The 17,286-nt window shown below is 36.3% G+C and overlaps 1 protein-coding gene across 3 annotated transcripts in view; it reads left to right on the top strand.

Annotated features, from left to right (window-relative positions):
• Positions 1-17,286, top strand: part of NBN (nibrin) — a 267,933-nt gene that overhangs the window by 238,900 nt on the left and 11,747 nt on the right. For 2 of the 3 annotated variants that reach the window (XM_069086682.1, XM_069086683.1), the window contains 6 exons: positions 504-694; positions 1,458-1,543; positions 4,455-4,578; positions 6,121-6,393; positions 8,893-9,331; positions 14,967-15,032. In XM_069086682.1, the coding sequence (XP_068942783.1) occupies positions 504-694; positions 1,458-1,543; positions 4,455-4,578; positions 6,121-6,393; positions 8,893-9,331; positions 14,967-15,032 (1,179 nt within the window). The remainder of the gene's footprint in view (positions 1-503; positions 695-1,457; positions 1,544-4,454; positions 4,579-6,120; positions 6,394-8,892; positions 9,332-14,966; positions 15,033-17,286) is intronic. The other variant, XM_069086684.1, reaches the window with a different exon arrangement.

Here is a 17,286-nt window from a genome sequence, read left to right on the forward strand (position 1 = left end):
TGCAGTAGAAGCTCCCTTTACCACTGCAGTTCTGTAAATCTAAGAGTTGCCTGGGACACTGAGAAGTTAAGTGACTTGCCTATGGTTACACAGCTAGAATGTATCAAAGAGAGGACTTCCAGGACTCCCTGGCTCTTAAGGCCAGCCTTTAAGACACTAGGCCATGTTGTGCATCAGAGAAGACATATTATTTTCTATTGGTCATATTGTTCTTGGTGAGAGCTATGAGAGTAATATGTGTACCTTAAAGTAAAATACAAGTGCTGCAGAAAAGCACCTTTCTCAAGTTTAGAGTTAAGTGACCTAAGTGATCACATCAAGTGAACAGTAATTATCAGATCAGCATTGGCCACATTTCTAAAAAAGAGAGGCACAAAGATTTCCTATTAGATTGTCATTATTCTAATGCCAAAATAAACATTTTGGCATTAGTAATGTAAGCATACTCAATAGGAATTAATTACAATCAGCTTTTTTTCCCCCTCAAAATATATAAATTTTAGCATAAGAAATTGAAACCAGCAATTCTTCTTGGAGGTGGTGAAGCTAAATTGGCAACAGAGGAAGATAAAGAAGCTGCTGCTTTCTTAACTCCTGGAACATGTATTGTTGATGCAGGATTAACAGATTCACAGGTTTTAGTACCTGATTCTATGAGAAAATGGATTCATTCAATTATGGATATGCTTCAAAGGTATAAAATTGCTCTTTGATCATAAAACAGTTGATATGTGAAGGTCATTGCAATCTTGTTGCATTTCTCAACAGAAATATAGAAAGAGCCATGAGGTACAATGAAGGGACTCAGAACTAGTCATTTAAGGATGCTAAAATTGGCACATTTTAATGTCAAAGGCATTTTTTCTTTTGCGCTGTAATGTTTTTTATCCTCTCTAGCATGAATCTATAAGTCAGATGAATTTTAGAAGAACTTAACTGTTTAAGTTTTAGGGTAGACTGTATAATAATTAAGGAAAGTTATTTTGTTGAAAGCCTCGAGTTGGAGGCAAAATTTTACCGAATTTCCCTATAATTAAAGTAAATTCAGTTCTCAGTTGTCATCACTTGTTGGGGAAGAAAAGTCTTACTTACAATACTACAATAAAAAATGAGAAGCATGATGAGCAAGGAAGTTGGGATCTTAAAATTATGTCTGTCATCACTTTGGGGAAAAATAAGTCATGCACAGTTAGTGATAATGGAGACTGGAAGAGAGCCTTGTCAGAGGGTATAGTGAGGATCACCCATGGTAAATCACTCCAAAATAATGTTCTAAGTTTTAAAAAGCCCTTTCCTCATAACTACCTGAGGTAGTACAGTTATTAATTTCCATTTTGTCAAATGAGGCAGTTGAAATTTAGGGAGATCAAGCGACTTCCATAGTCATATAGCTTACTTAAAGTCACTTGTAGTTTTAGAATGTCATTGCTACTTTTAAAATCTTTTCTCTTTAATAGCCAGCATCTTAGAGCCATCCCTGAAGCAGAAATTGGATTAGCTGTTATTTTCATGTCCACAGAGACTTATTGCAATCCTGGTGCAGGTAATTGAAACACTTTGATTTTTTTTTTTTTAATTTTTGTGAAGCAAATTTATCTGAGTTTGATATGTTTCTTCTCTACTTGATAGGGTAAGATAATTTAGCTTTCCTACATTTTTTTTTGTTTTCCTATTTTTGTTTTTTTAAAGATGGTATAGAACTGTATTACTGTTAGGTCAGAGGCTTTTTTTATAAACTCATCTTGCAGCTATTTGTACTGTAACTGTTGTACTGATTCCCAAGGCAGCCTATTCCAGTTTTGGACAGCAAGCATTTTATTTACTTGTCCACAACTTGTACTTACTAATCTTAGTGCTGCCCTTTGTTCCTAACTAGAATAAGTCCTTCTCTGTATGACAGCCTTCAGATATTTTATGATAGCTACCCCTCAGATGTTTTCTTTTCTTTCAGTTTATTCTTATGTGGTATGATCACCTTTCTGAATGTGCTTCACCTTTTCAATGTCATTACTAGAATCTCATGCCCAGAACATCATATTTCAAATATGGTCTGACCACAAAAAAGTATACCACTGTTGTCATCTACCTCATACTAGATTCTCAGTACAGCTTAGGAAGTTGAATTTTTAATTGTCATGTCATGATGTTGACTCATACTGAGTTTGTGGTTCACTAAAATCCCCAGATCTTTTTGACATGAACCCTTGGCTAACTGTACCTCCCCCATCATGAAATTTCATGAAAGTTTATTTTTTTTAACCCAAGTTTAGCGTAGACATTTAATATTATGCCTATAAATTTTATCTTTATAAATTTGGCTCAGCTTGCTAGCCTGAGAAGATCTTTTTGGCTTTTGATTCTTTATCCAATTTGTTAGCTCTCCCACACAGTTATGTTCCATCCTTGTATTTTACTAATGTGCCATCTTGTAGCTTTATGAAGAAATACAACTTGTGCCCCTTGACTTTCTCTGACTATTTTGCTGTTGACATTATGGGTTGGGAAATGACTATGGTGGATTAATTAGCAAGAGCTTAGAAGGGAAAATGGTAAACATGACAGCTTGGTTAAGATTTTGACAGTTCAGTACTTTTTTTTTTAATTCCTAAAAAATCTCATCAGTGTTATATTTGGAGTTTTTTTGTTTGATTGGTTATAAAGAATGGCTACCCTATGTGGATTAAGACTGACTTAGAAATGACTTATACATACAAATAGGAGCTGAACGGTCTGAGTCTGCCTTGCTCCATTTAAGGGCAACTGCCTTTTAATTCCCTATTCAGAACTCCTGCGGAGGGATTGGTCTAGAGCAAGGGTTCTTAATTTTTTTTTGTCTCGTGGACCCCTTTGGCGTTCAGGTGAAGCCCATGGATCCCATTTCAGAATCGTTTGTTGTCTACATTCAAAATTGAAGGAAATAGTAAATTTCAGTTAGAGGTTAGTGCAAATAAATATGTAGGTTTCTTTTTCTATCCAAGTTCCCTGAAATTTTCCTTTCTATGAACCCTACTTTAAGAACTCCTGAACTAGAATATCTTATATGTAGGGGCAGGGTAGTTCTCTTATACATAGCATAGAACCTCAGAGTTGCAAAGAGCCAAAGATGTGGGAACATAGATTTAGAGTTTGGAGAGACCTTGATGGTCATTTAATCCAACCCCCTGCCTTTACAAGTGAAGTAATTGAAGCCTAGAAAACTCATCTAATCCTACTCCTACCTGAACAAGAATCTCTTCTACAATATCCTTTGATTACTGTTCATCAAGTCAGCTCTAATTGTTAGAAAGTTTTGCCTTCTGGGACTAAACAAAGCAACCTTACATCTCTTTCACATGAAAAATTTTTAAGTACATGAAGACATAGCAATCACTTCCCCTCCACATCTCCAGGCTAAATATCCTCATTTTCTTTAAATAATCCAAGTAGATAGAAAATAGGGAACAGGGAACATTAACCAAACTGTAAAGATAGACATCACTCAGTACCCAGAGAATATAGTATATACTATCCCTGGTCTATTTGTTTACCAAACTGCCATTATTCTGTCCCTCAACTGGATATGACTTGGCATATGCTGTTCCCCCCACTCTCTTTCCCCAATAAGTACCTTATTTCCTTTGACTTCTCAAAACCAAGAAATATCCTTTTCTGAATTAGCAGTTTTCTATAAAGATTACAAATCATCTGTTCTTTTCTCTTGGAAGACAAAGGAGCCTTAAAGGTTTTCTTGACTCCACCCCACCCCTTCCAAAACATATGAGTATTCTTTCTAAAAACAAAGTCCTTATCTGTGGTTTGTGAAGAATGTGCAGTATCAAAAACAAATGTCCTTTTTGTAAGTTAAATCTGACATAAGGAATATGCTGTGTAATGTTACCCTGACTAGCATCATTTTGCAATAACAATAATACGTTATAGCCTACCCCTACTGTAAAGCCACAAATTCTGCCTTATTTGACTAGTCATCCATTTTTATAATGTTGTTCTCATGAAAAGAACTAAGCTTAAATGCTACCTGTAATGTGGTTTCAATGAATTTAGAATAGAGGGAGTCTTAGAAAATGTGACTAGCTCTTTTCATTTTACAAATAAGGAAACCCAGGCCCAGACATAGGAAATGACCTACACAAAGCCCCACTGGTAAGAAGAGGGTAGCTATAATTCAAAGCAAGACCTCTGATGGAACCCAATTAACCATGTTAAGCAGGTTATTACTAGAGTGACCTGAATACCGATTCATTTTTAATTGATTTGATTAAAATAAATCCATTCTTATTACTAACCAGTAAGAAGCATAACCAATGTTACTAGCCTATTCATCTGTCTGTACATGTAGTATTAACTCCATGTGAGTAGATATAAGTGTATGTTGTCTGTCAACTTGTCACCCTGAGAGATGAGGAAATGACTTAGAGATATTCATTATTCTATTTCTTTTCATATGTAATTTATAGGACTGACTCCAACTCCAAAGCCAAGTCTTTCTCAGAACATAGTGGTAAATGAAACAATGCCAGGTGCCACAATGAATATCACAGCATGTATACCTGACACAGAATCAGAACATGCAGATACTTGGTAAAGTTTCTTTGTAAATATATTGGATTTTTTTCCTTTTCTGAGTCATTTTATTAATAAATTAATAGCATATATATAGGAGTCTTCTAACCCCAGAATAATTAAGGTGATAATATAATTTTTAAACCAACTTACTACTATATAAATATTCTAATCACTTTTAACTTTCTAGTAACTTTGTCTCTCAAAAAATAAACTTAAGGAACACACAAACAGATATAGATACTGATCAAAAGAAAATTATTTCTTATTCTTTGAAAATATGTGTATTTCATTAAGGCTGTAAAGTGATAAAATTACTTTTTATGAGTGTCTTATAGAATGTTTCTTTGTAGACAGATTTCATACATATAGAGAAAATATATGTCAGATTTATAACTACATTTTATTTTTGCAATTAACATTTTCTCTATTAGATTCTAATGAGTTTTTTTTTAAAGTATTTAGAAAGTGAGTTATGCTGAAAACTAGCTCTGAAACTGGTAATGGATGCATTTTAAATCTCACTAATTTATTTTATTTTTATGAAGTTTTATTTTCATTTTCTCTTCTGTCGATTGATGTTTTGACAGTGATTTGACAGCCTTAGTATTTAGATGGAATAGTGTTTAAGATGCTCTCTAAACTTTAAAAACCTCAGATAGAGAGGCAACATGACATAATAGATTGAAAACCAGCCTTAGAGTCAGGAAAACCTGGATTCAAGGCCTACTTCTGACACACGCTATCTGCATGATTCTGGGCAAGTCATTAATTTTTCAGTGTTGCAGCAACTGAAAGACAAGTTGCAGAGTAATTACTTACTTGCATTGCAGAACCTTAAGTTCCGTAAACCAAGGTTGTAGGTTTGCACCAAACCTCCTTTTCCCATTCCCAGTTTAAACTTGCCTGTGTGAAGGTTTGTTACATGGATTAATATTGGATACAGCCTTTTAAAGTTCAAAATCAATTCCTGTTAGCCATGTATGTCTGGAAAATATTAGTGGTATATATTTCTAAAGAAAATTATATATTGGGGCGGCCAGGTGGCGCAGTGAATAAGAGCACCAGCCCTAGAGTCAGGAGGACCCAGGATCGTTTCTGGCCTCAAATACTTAACACCCACAGAAAAAAAACTGGCCGTGTAACCTTGGGCTAGTTACTTAACCCCAATTGCTTTATTAAAAAAAGAAAGAAAGAAAATTATATATTATGATTAACATTTATTAAGCACCTGTTATGTATTCAGTACTGTAGAGTACATGGTAGACTGCATAGAATATATGTAAAATATATATATGTAAGAAATCTATAAAAAATGCTGTACAAAATAACCTCTGCTGTCAAAGAGCATAGATGAAAAAGAATAGTGCTTTTTTGTGATTCTTAATTGATAACGTCCTCTCAGATTGAAAAATTCTTTTTATTGGATTGGTACCTGTTCAAAACTTTTTAAAATTTCTAGAGAAGTAAAGTACACAATTCTATTTAAAGCCAGTTGTCTCTGTATTGAGTTACTTTCTATTAAACTCATCTTAATCTAAGATGTATTTTTTGTTTTAGCATGGATTTAAGTGAAAGTCCAGGAGATAATGAAACTCTCCAAGTGGAACAAAGGTCCAAAGTGTTCTCACAAGAAATATTCACCGTAAAAGAGACTCTTAACACAAATTATAGTGTTAATTTAGGGACAAAGCCACCTAATCATACTACAGTAAAAACTCTAAAGAATCAACTTTCCCCAACTCAAATTTCAAGCAGAAGGAAAGAACAGACTTCTCAGCAAAAACAGACTAATTCCATTAAAAACTATTTCCAGTCAGTTACAAAGAAAAGGTAAATTTCCAGTAATTCTACTTTATGTTTATATTATCTGGAACAAATATATGTTGGTCTGTGGTATTTGATGTGTTGTGTTTGCTTATCAATATATTTAAGATATCTTTGCCTGCTGCTTAATTGAAAAAATGAAAGGCATCCTGTTTTTCCTACCTCAGAGGAAAAAGTATCTCCATTTCTAAGCTAACCCTTTCATTTGTGCCCTTGAAGCCATTCACTCACTTCTTCTCTAAGACATTTTTACTTTATTTATACTCGTTCACCAGCAACTTTAGTCTCTCCCTCACCACTTGGTTACCTTTTGTTTCTAGCTACTATATTTTCTTCTCTTCACAGTTAAATTCGAATGAACTTATCATTGAGTAGAACAGTCAGTGAGTAGAACAGAGTGCAGAGAGCATTGGAGTTGAAGTCTCTGTACCTTTAGATACTTCTCTAATAGTAGTCATTTCTACTGAATCAATGCAAAAAAAAATTGCTTACTATGTGCAAAGAATTGTGCTAAGGGTTGGGGAATTCAAATGGAAGAGTAGGAGAGTCTGTGCTCTCAAGGAGTTCACATTCTAGTGAGGGAGACAATCCATATGGAAGATTTCAGCTTCAAGTCAGATGAAAAAATCCAATGGCCCTTAAGGGGTAGCAGACAGTAATGACTCTTTAATGTCATTACCACTGATAAAATCATATTATTTTCTAATATTGAGCCATTTGACAGTGTTAAGGACTTTGGTGGCAAGAATTTTTGAGTCTTGAGTAGCTGCAGTTGGCAGGCTACATCTGCACAGGAATTGCTTCCCAGGATGGTGACAATGGGCACTGTACTGGAAGCAATGCACACCCCAAGGCTCTTCGGTTCAGGGCTGTCACTAACGGGGTCTGAGGGTAAGTGGTGGCAATGGTGGTGGTGGTTTGAAATGCCTGACACACAGTGCCTCCTGGCTGTTCCTCAGGGTGCCTTGCTCCCATCTAGGCTGGCACACCTGCCCTGTGGGTAACAAGTTGGTTGGCAGTTGGTGAGGAGAGCTGGCCCCTATCCATAGGTGTTGCTTCCTCAGTTGATATATGTCAGGGTTGGGCTAGAAGCAAGACTATTGGTCTTATGATGGGGAGGGGTCCTGCTGTGCCCAAGGCTGTTGTTGATGGTGATTGGTTAACTGTTGTTGCCAGTAGTCTTAAGTTTGGACTCCCTTGCTACAATTATTTCTGCCCTCCATGATAGCTTCACAGGGGCTGGGCTTTAAGTAAGTCTATTTGTCCCTTCAAAAAGGGCAGGAGGAGTTGGCACATTCTTTGTTTCCTACTAGTGCCTCCAGATCCTTGCTCTGCTATGGTTAATCAAGCACTTCTTTTGAAGTTCATGCTTTCACAGTACATCATCCTGCCCAGATACTTATTCATTCATCTGTTAAACTCCAGGACACACTTCTTCCTTCTTCCATGCCTACTACACCTGTCTCATAGTCTTTCATGTTCCTTGAAATCAAATTCTTCTGTTGATAATCGTCTTGTCCCATTGGCCTCCCAATTCATCTGCTTCTGTTGCCATTGCGCATCGTCATTTTGTATCAGTCATCCCATTTAGAGGGGTATGCAGCCGCTTTACCATCAGCGAAAACTATTCCAATTCCAGGATCCAGAACTTTGCATTTTCTTTCCCCAGTAGAAAAAACAAAACGAAATGGAAAAAGCTGTTTCCTGTGGTTGGAAGATTCTTTCAGGGGTTTTGTAGAGGGAGTTTAGGCTTTGAGGAGAACGTCAGACAAAATATTCCCAAAGGTTCTTCATGTGTAACAATACTACTTAAAAGAAAACACCTCTGGATTATTTACAGTATGTACCTGACCTAAAAGAAACCAGTTGGCATTGTGAATAAAGTGTTAGATTTTTAGTCAGATAGACCCAAGTTTACTTTCTGCTTTACATACTTAACCATCTGTGACACAGTGAGCAAATCACTTCACCTCTGGTGCTCGGTTTCTTTACCCATGAAATGGAGGCAAGAATACCTCCGATACCCACCTCAGGGTTGTTAAGCTCAGATCTGATAAAGCATGTAAAACACTTGGGAAACATTAATCCTTTAAATATACCAAATGTCTGTTTTATCTGCTATTTTACAGTCTTTTTTTCCCCCCATCATTCTAGATCTGTCTTGTTTCTAAGCCTTTTGGCTATTCTTCTCACTATGACTTACTTCATGATAGGTGTCTGCTTCTGTCTTTTTTCTGCTAGTTTCACCTTTGCACCTTCTCGCTAGGAAAGAAAAGGTGACTTTGATGTTGAGTTTCTACAGGATTAGTCCTATGTAGGAACCCATCGTATTATAGTATATGAAAGATCTATAGTATTATATATCTGAGTAACTGAATTACCTGTGCGATTTCTCCCCTAAGTACCAAAATCTACTTTGCTATTGATTAAAATGTTATTAACTATCAAATGAAAGTTGAGATATGACAAATGCAAGGTATTATTTTGTTTTTGTTTTTAACTCAGGGAAAGAGAAGAAGAAGAGCAAGAAGAGTCTGTATCCAAATCTGCAAAGGTAGAACTGTCTTGTTCTCTTTTAGACCAAACACAGCCCACTACTTCCTCAGCATGGAGAAACCAGGAACAGTACCAGTCCCAGAAGGGACCATGTACATTAGACAGAAAAACAGATGAAACACGCACAAACATTAATCTAAAAGCTAATGTAAACAATCCTGTTGATGAACTTAAACCCAACCTGAGAAAGAGGAAAGAAATGGATGATTTAGTTGTGGAAAATGAGATGTCCGAACACTTACATCAGGGGACAGAACAAGAACAAGGGGCTGAAGTTGGAATTCAAGGGCCAGTGAATGGAATCAGTTCAGGAAAAAAACTGAGACTGGATATAAGGAAAAATGACTCTGAGGATAATGAATCAATTCAAGAGAGTTTCAAGGTAGATGTAAGTAATACATGTTTTATATTTATGTTCAATTTATTAGCAAATAAGAATTTAGGAACATCTCACTAATGACTGGTGAAATCTTGTGTATCTTTTTGAAGTGAACCTTGCCCACCTCTCTTCTAAGGAAAAGCAAATTCCAGTCCACTTACTTTCCAGGACAAGAAAGCTAAAGGTCAGAAAGGAAAAGTGGTTTTCCCAGGACCACATTGCTAATTTGCTAACTCCAGCCAAAGCTGGAATTGGAATCCAGGTCTTCTAAGGTTAAATCTGATGCTATTTCCATTGTACCCCATTGTTCATCTTAACCTACCATTATCCACTGAGTAAACAAAGTGAAGATGGGTTAAACAGTGAATTGTGCTATGTTGCCTTTAAAGAAAAAGACATGTGGTTGCATCTGGTTTCTCAGAAGCTCCCCAGGCTTTCCTTTAGATAAAATAGCAAGTGATCTTTGTTCAAATTCCAAACTAAGGACAGGATTATCGAGGCCTCCAACAGACCATGTCATACTTTTGAATGGTCCTATCACATGCAGAATTCTGTCCAGTTATCCAAGTTAATTTTGACAAAGCTAAGATGAATAGTTCTGCTCTTTTAGCTTCCTTTTGTTCCAAAGTCCCAAGAGTGACCATCATAGATGGGACATAAACCCTGCTCTTACTTACTCCAAGGCCCTAACTCTATCCCCTACAACACCATGTTGTTTTGCTTAAGTACACATGAGTAATGAAAATGACTTGTTTTGCTCTGCTATCTGTAGGAATTATTACTGAAGCCAGCTTTCTAAAATAGAAGACAAAATCTCAGGGTTAAGATGAATCTCAGCAACCATCTAGTCCAATTTGGACCCTGCCAAAATGTCTCACAATTGTAGAATCAAAGGAGATAATATTAACTTAATGTGGATGAATCAATATGACTAATCAAACAAGTAATTATTTTGGGGTCTTGAGCCACTACTAGAAAAATGCTGCAAAGTATATGCCTATAAAAAAGCAGCACATTGTTTTAGCATGTATAGTACGTAGATTTTGATATCTACAGTTTTACAGAAGAAGGGTAAACCAGTTGTGTCATTAATTAAACTGTTTTGTACAAGCCCAGAACACAGAATTGGATTCAATGACTTAAAATTGATGAGAGGAAGAGTTTAGCTCTGCATTAGTAGAAAATTCCTTAATAAAACTATTCAGAGAGATAGCTAGTGGCACAGTGGATAGAGCAATAGCTCTAGAGTCAGGAAGACCTGAGTTCAAATTTGACCCCAGTCACTTAATAGCTTTGTGACCCTGGGTAAGTGCCCTAATCCCAGTTGCCACCACCTCCTCCAAATATTAAATAGATAAAGCTATACAGGAGAGGAATATGGGCTGCCATGGGATGTGGTTGGCTTCCCCCTGTGGAAACCTTTAAATAAAGACCATATAACCAATGTCTAGGATTTTTCAAGAGTTATTCTGTCAATGACCACTTGGATCAGAGGGTTCTAAGAGCCTTTGCTCCTGTGAGGTTCTGTGGGTTTTTTTTTCTCTTTGAAGGGGCTGGCTTTAGGAATAACTCCTGTACTGAACAAAACAATGTTCCTATGTACTTGAGATGCAGAATGGTGCCATGGATTGAGTACTGCCCTTGGAGTCAGGGAGATCTGGGTTTAAGTCATACCTCTTGACTCATGGTTTGTGACCCTTGTTAGGTCATTTAACCTTCAAGGGCCCCAGGAAATTCAGTACATTGCAGAAGAGTTGCTAATATTAGGAGTTTCCCCCTGACAGTTTGCTATACATAACGAAATTGGAGGTCTCAACCTTCTCTGTTCTACCATTGAAAAAGAGAAATAAGTATATTTAATATTTCTATAGAAATCTACTGATGATTTGTTTTTATTTTACAAGGATTCTGTTTGCCTTAAATTATAAGTGGTTAAGAATGCTAGCTCATGGGGCAGCTAGGTGGCACAGTGACTAGAGCATCGGCCCTGGAGTCAGGAAGACCTGAGTTCAAATCCAGCCTCAGACACTTAGCACAAAAACTAGCTGTGTGACTTTGGGCAAGTCAATTAACCCCAATTGCCCTGCCTTCCCCCTCCAAAAAAGCCAAAAAAAAAAAAAAGAATGCTAGCTCAGTTTTTTGAATTTGCTGTTTTCGGGGCGGGGAAGGGTTGGAACCAGTTAATCAGTGATTTTCAACCTTTCAGGAATGGGCCATAGTATGGAAAGTGGCATGTTATCTGAACTGGGCCTTTTGGAACATGTTTGGATTTGTTTCGTCTATGCCTTCTATATTCATTTCCTGCTTTGTCTAATATTTTTTGACTGCTCTCCTATCTTCCTCTCCCATGATACCTTATTTCTCTTCCTTTTTCTCTTTTTCCTTTTCCTAGTCCTCTTTTTCTATTTCTCTTCCCTGACTTCCTCTTATCTTGGTACATATGATAGTAACCACTGTTCTGCTGGAAACCAGATACTTGAATCAGAGACAGTCAAGAAACTACCTAGTAATCTGTATAAATTAATTTTCCTAAAACTTAGCTTTACATTTATTGTTCCCTGAGAGAATATATTCAGTCTAAGGATGAAGGGGATTGCAGATACTCTGATCTTGTCCTTCTTGTCATATCCTGCTCAGAATTTTGAGAGACCACACCATCACAACAAACTATTCAGAATCTCCTTGCATCTTTGGTGCTAGTTTGTTTCAATATGAGAGAGTAGAGAAGAGAGCCTGTGGACATAGCCCTGGAGGACACTGATAGTAGGCATAGTAGGCAAGAGAAAGCTGGAGAACCAGTGAGAAAACTGAGAACTGGGAGAGAGATTTCAGATGGGCAATCCTAGGCATTCTTCCTCTTCAGATTATCTAGTTTTCACTTACCTTCATACGTGTTATCTCCATTATACTTCCTCTCCCCCCTCCCACCTGCCTGAGAATGTAAGCTTCTTGAAGGTCAGGATTGTATTCCATTTTTGTCTTTATTATCCCTGGGACTTTAATTGCAATGCTTTTTACATTGTAGGAGCTCAGTGCCTTTTAAACGAAGGAGTAAAAGGAGATGGTGACGTCGAGATGGTCATCCGCTTTAGCAATTAGGAGACCATTAGTGACTTTGGAGAGGGTATTCTTTTTTGTTTTGTTTTGTTTTTTTGCTTTTTGGAGGGCAATTGGGGTTAAGTAACTTGTCCGAGGTCACATGGCTAGTTTGTGTGTGTGTGTGTGTGTGTGTGTGTGTGTGTTAAGTGTCTGAGGCCGGATCCAAACTCAGGTCCTTCTAACTCCAGGGCTGGCTCTCTACTCACTACGCCACCTAGCCGCCCCTAGAAAGGGCATTCTTGATAGAATGGTCAGATTGGCAGGAAAATTGCAGAGGGTTGGTAAAAAGTAAATGATCTATGAGGATACAGGAGACAGGAAGTTAGAATGAGGCTGAGAAAGTGTCATGCAAACTATTCTAAGATGTTTCATGGAACAAATGGGGACACCAATTGTATATCCTATCTAGACTATTTAATAATTGTTAAAAACTCTTAAATTGTGAGTTCTGTGATTCTTAAATTTTATTTTTTTCTAACTTCAGTTTTATGTTTCAGCATTCATAATCTTTAAAGTAATATAATTAGAAACAAAACTCGTGTGCCTTTGAGACAATACCACTTTGATTATGAATCAGTGACTTTAATATAGGGGGCACTTAATGTATATTGAATTGAATCAATTTGTCTTAAGATGGCAAATCTTACTAAAATCCAAAAGTTTCATAGCCTAGGACCAAAATTTTTGACAAGAAAATTGTCACTTTAGTGATTCTTCTAAGAGGGAATCTGATAAAGTGCCAAGAGATTAAGACTTGGAGTCAGGATACTTAGGTTTGAACTTTTGTGTCCTTGGGCAAATTACATAATCTCTCTAAGACTCCGTGTCCTTGTTTTAAAAAATTAGAATAATAATCTTTGTACTACATATATTACAGGGTCATTTGAAAGATAAAATGAGATGAAGACAGTTTTAAAACATTAAAGGGTTAGGTAGATGGAATTTTTAATTAACACAAAATTCTTATCATTTTTCAAAAATAATTTGTCAAGTCAAGACCCTTGTCAATTTTAACTGACCAGTGGATTCACATTCAACTTCACAAACTACAGAGTTGTGGAGGTCCTGTCTTATGACAAAATAAAATTGATCATTTAAAAAAAAACTAAGTTGCAGTTTTAACTTAAGAAGGATTTCCTGCTTTTCATGCTATGTTCTCTAAAATATACTTTTTGGAAAGGCAGGACCTAAAATAATTGTTGATGGAGTGTCCATCTTCATGCTTTTTAAGAACTAATAAATTATTTTATAGCACTTAATGTTTATTTTTCATGTTAAAAACCAGCCAAATCATACTTTTTAGTATCCAGGTAGCTACTGGTAGGTGACAATGATGCCCACATTACTGCCTGTGTCTCCTCATGTCTCATTTAATGAGATCAGTTTCTTCACATCAGTTATTCTGTACAAGGTCAGGTTTAAATCAGTGCTGTCAGACTCAGAAAGAGAGACTAAAAAGTACATAAGGATCCCTGCTGGCCTCATATTGACTGAGAAAAACATAAATTAACATTGTCTCTGTTCTATTACATTTTAATTAATTTTGGTAAGTTTTTCCTAATTACATTTAATCTGATTCACACAGTACATGGCAGTGTTGTGAGCTGTGAGTTTGAAACCTAGTTTAAAGCATAGACTATGTTGCTCTTCTCTTGTAGCCCCATGTGTTCACTGGGGGCTAGCTCCAGTTGTCTTGATCTTGCCACTGAACCCGGATGGCTCTGGAGGAGAAAGGGAGGTTGGTGGCTTTGCACAGCCCTTACTCACTCAAATCCAGTTCACTTGCAAATCATGGCATTACCTTCCTGACTTCATGGTCCTCTTTGAGAACAAAGGACAAACAACAATTAAGTAGATGCTGAGCAACATTCTTATTTCCCTTTGCAATCAAGGCTGCACTCCCTATTACCTGCCCCAATGATATTGGGTACTCTGTTACTGGCTCTCCTTTCTATTTCTACCTTTTCTCATTTTTCATCCTTCTCAGGTACTTTCCAGGCAGCTCCCAGCAGCTTTTCTACTGCTTATACTGAATCTTCTCTGCCTAGAGCAACATCAAAAGTAAAAGCTACTTGTCTTCTCTCATTATATATTCAGTATTGCTTCTGAATTCCATCTTAAGTATATAAATTCACTGGAATTTTTATTGTAATGTCACTGTGAATTCAGTCTTTATGGACCATTTGTAAGAGAATGTATTTAATATTCCTGTAAGCTCCTTGAGAGTAAGGACTATTTATTTTAGTCTCTGTAGCCCCATCACCTAGCATAGTTGGCACAAAATAGATGCTTATGTTTGCCAAATTGAATCAAAGTGCCAGGAGGAAATTTAGCATTCTTTTGCATAGAATATAGTGAGGAGGTCTGAGTACTAAGTATACTATTATAAAGAGGTTTTAGTTTAAAAGGATGGCCAAGGCAACGTTTCAATGTATTAGGAAGAGTTGTTTAAGAAAGTATATGAATTAGAGCTACTTTTCCGAAGTGTAAAAAGATAAAATATTTTATGTAAAATAACATGCAAATCTGCTTTTGTTTTTAACAGCAAGAAAATGAACTAGGGAAAAAATGTGAGGTCAAGCAAGAAACACTTTCTTCTGTGAAAGAACAGGTAACTAAGGGAAATTTTCAATAAATTCAGTTAACTTTATAAGAACAAAATTAATATTTGATAACTTGTGATGGTGGGAATAACAAGAACAAAATTAATATTTGATAACTTGTGATGGTGGGAATAACAACAAAAAGGTAATTTCCTAAACCTTGCATGCCATGATTTTTAAGAGCCTTACATTCATTCATATTTCTTGAATATTCTATTGATCAAACAAATGACTTAGTGGCCATTCAACCAGATGTGCAAAGCTTCCCATATTTTTTCATTTGTTTGCCCTTTTTTTTTTCTTTTTGGGTAAATTGGAGCTGGTTTTTGGATTAGCCATTCCCATAACAGAGTATGATCATTCCGTATTATATTTTTCTGTTTCAAGTTTCCACTTCTTGCCAATTTAGGCATATTTTAGATTTTTCCATTTAGATATGTAATATATTAAAATAATAGGTTATTTTCCACTAATCATTCATAATATCATGTTATGTATTTCCTTAGTTTAACATTAAGACTGGATGATGCTAATAAATCACTTCTTACTGTAACATACTGTAGTCAGTTGTATACCAGAGTAATGGTGCTGCCTAGCACAAAACTCCCTGGAATGAAAACCAGAAATGGTTTTAGATTTTTGAACTACGAGTTGGAGTATGAATTAAGCAGTACATAACTTCATACCACTCCCAGAATAAATTTGTGTGTGTGTGCATGCATGCACATGTATCGCTGTCATGCTCAAACATGTTGAGAAGTTCACTGTTATCCCTCAAGTGCAAATTCTTCTGCTTGGTGTTCACAGACTGTCAGAGATATGTGCCACATTTGAGACCATCTAACTAAGAGTCTCAGCCTCAGCCTCTCCAACAAGCATCATCCAGCTTCTGTTTAAACAACTCCAGCCCACTGCTTCCCAAAGCAACTTGTTGAATATTTAAGTAACCCTGTTAGGAAGTTTTTTATTTCATTAATTTCATCAAAAGGAATTACCTTCCTCTTGGCAATTTTTATCCATAACTCCTGCTCGGTGGGGCCAAGTATAACAAGCCTAGTAACTCGTCCACATGGCAGGCTTTCAGATATTTGAAAACAGTTGTCATCTGTCTCCTAGGCCTTCTGTTCTCCAGGGTACATATTTCTAAGTCCTTGGAATATACTCTAGTCTTTCATTATATGGCTTCTGAGTATTTTTCACTTAACACTTTGCTTCTTAAAATGTGATACCCAGAAGTGAACACTCATAGTAGATGTGGTCTGACCAATGCAGAGGACAGGACTATGATATCCCTAGTCCTGGATACTCTTCCTCTTTTAATAGGCATTCCCTTTTAATGTTCTAGATCTTAGTTACATGAACATCTTTCCAGCTACTCCTCTATCTTGTATTTATGAAGTTGATTTTAAAAAATATTGCTATATTTTTATGCCACAGTCATTTTCTGATATACTCTTCCATGAAAAAAAATAAAACACCAAAAAACAATAGTCTGACAATGTATGCAACATTTTGTAACTGTAGCCTCCCACTTACCTACCAAGAAAAAAAGAGCTATATTTCATTCTCTGTCTCATGGGACCAAGACTGTTTGTTACCCTTAATCTGAGTTGGATTTCCTTTTAACATTGTTTTCTTTTACACTACTTTTATATTTTATTTTATATTATATATACTTTTATATTACTTTTATATTCTCTTGTTTACTTCTTTCTGCCTAACTTCATACAAGTCCTCCCGTGTTTCTGAGATTCCTCACATTCATTGTTTCTCATGGTGCAGTGTTCCACACTGTGACAGTTAATAATATTGGACCTGGTTTCATGAAGATCTGGATTAAAATCCTCCTAACACTAATTTTGTGACCAGATGAATATTACTTAATCTTTCTCAGAGTCAGTTTCCTCATGTGTAAAATAGTGATATTATTAGTTGTGGTATCTATGGAGTTGACTGACGGTTGTCAGTCATATAATATATATATGAAATAATATATATAAATCATTTTGCAAACTTTAAAGGCACTTTATAAATGTCATTATTATTATTCATACAGCACAGTTTGTTTAGCCATTCTCCATTAAATTGGCACCCACTTTGTTTCCAGTTTTTTTCTACCACAAAAATGCTGCTTATAAATATTTTTAAAATATATCTGTCGGGGCGGCCAGGTAGCACAGCGAGTAAGAGCACCGGCTCCAGTGTCAGGACGACCTGCAGATCGAATCCCGGGCTCGGACACTTAGCACCCACCCAGAAACA

Source organism: Petaurus breviceps, unplaced genomic scaffold, assembly GCF_028583685.1.
Source record: "Petaurus breviceps papuanus isolate PSGF00001 unplaced genomic scaffold, PetGlider_PUasm1.0 179, whole genome shotgun sequence".
Taxonomy (NCBI): Eukaryota; Metazoa; Chordata; class Mammalia; order Diprotodontia; family Petauridae; genus Petaurus; species Petaurus breviceps.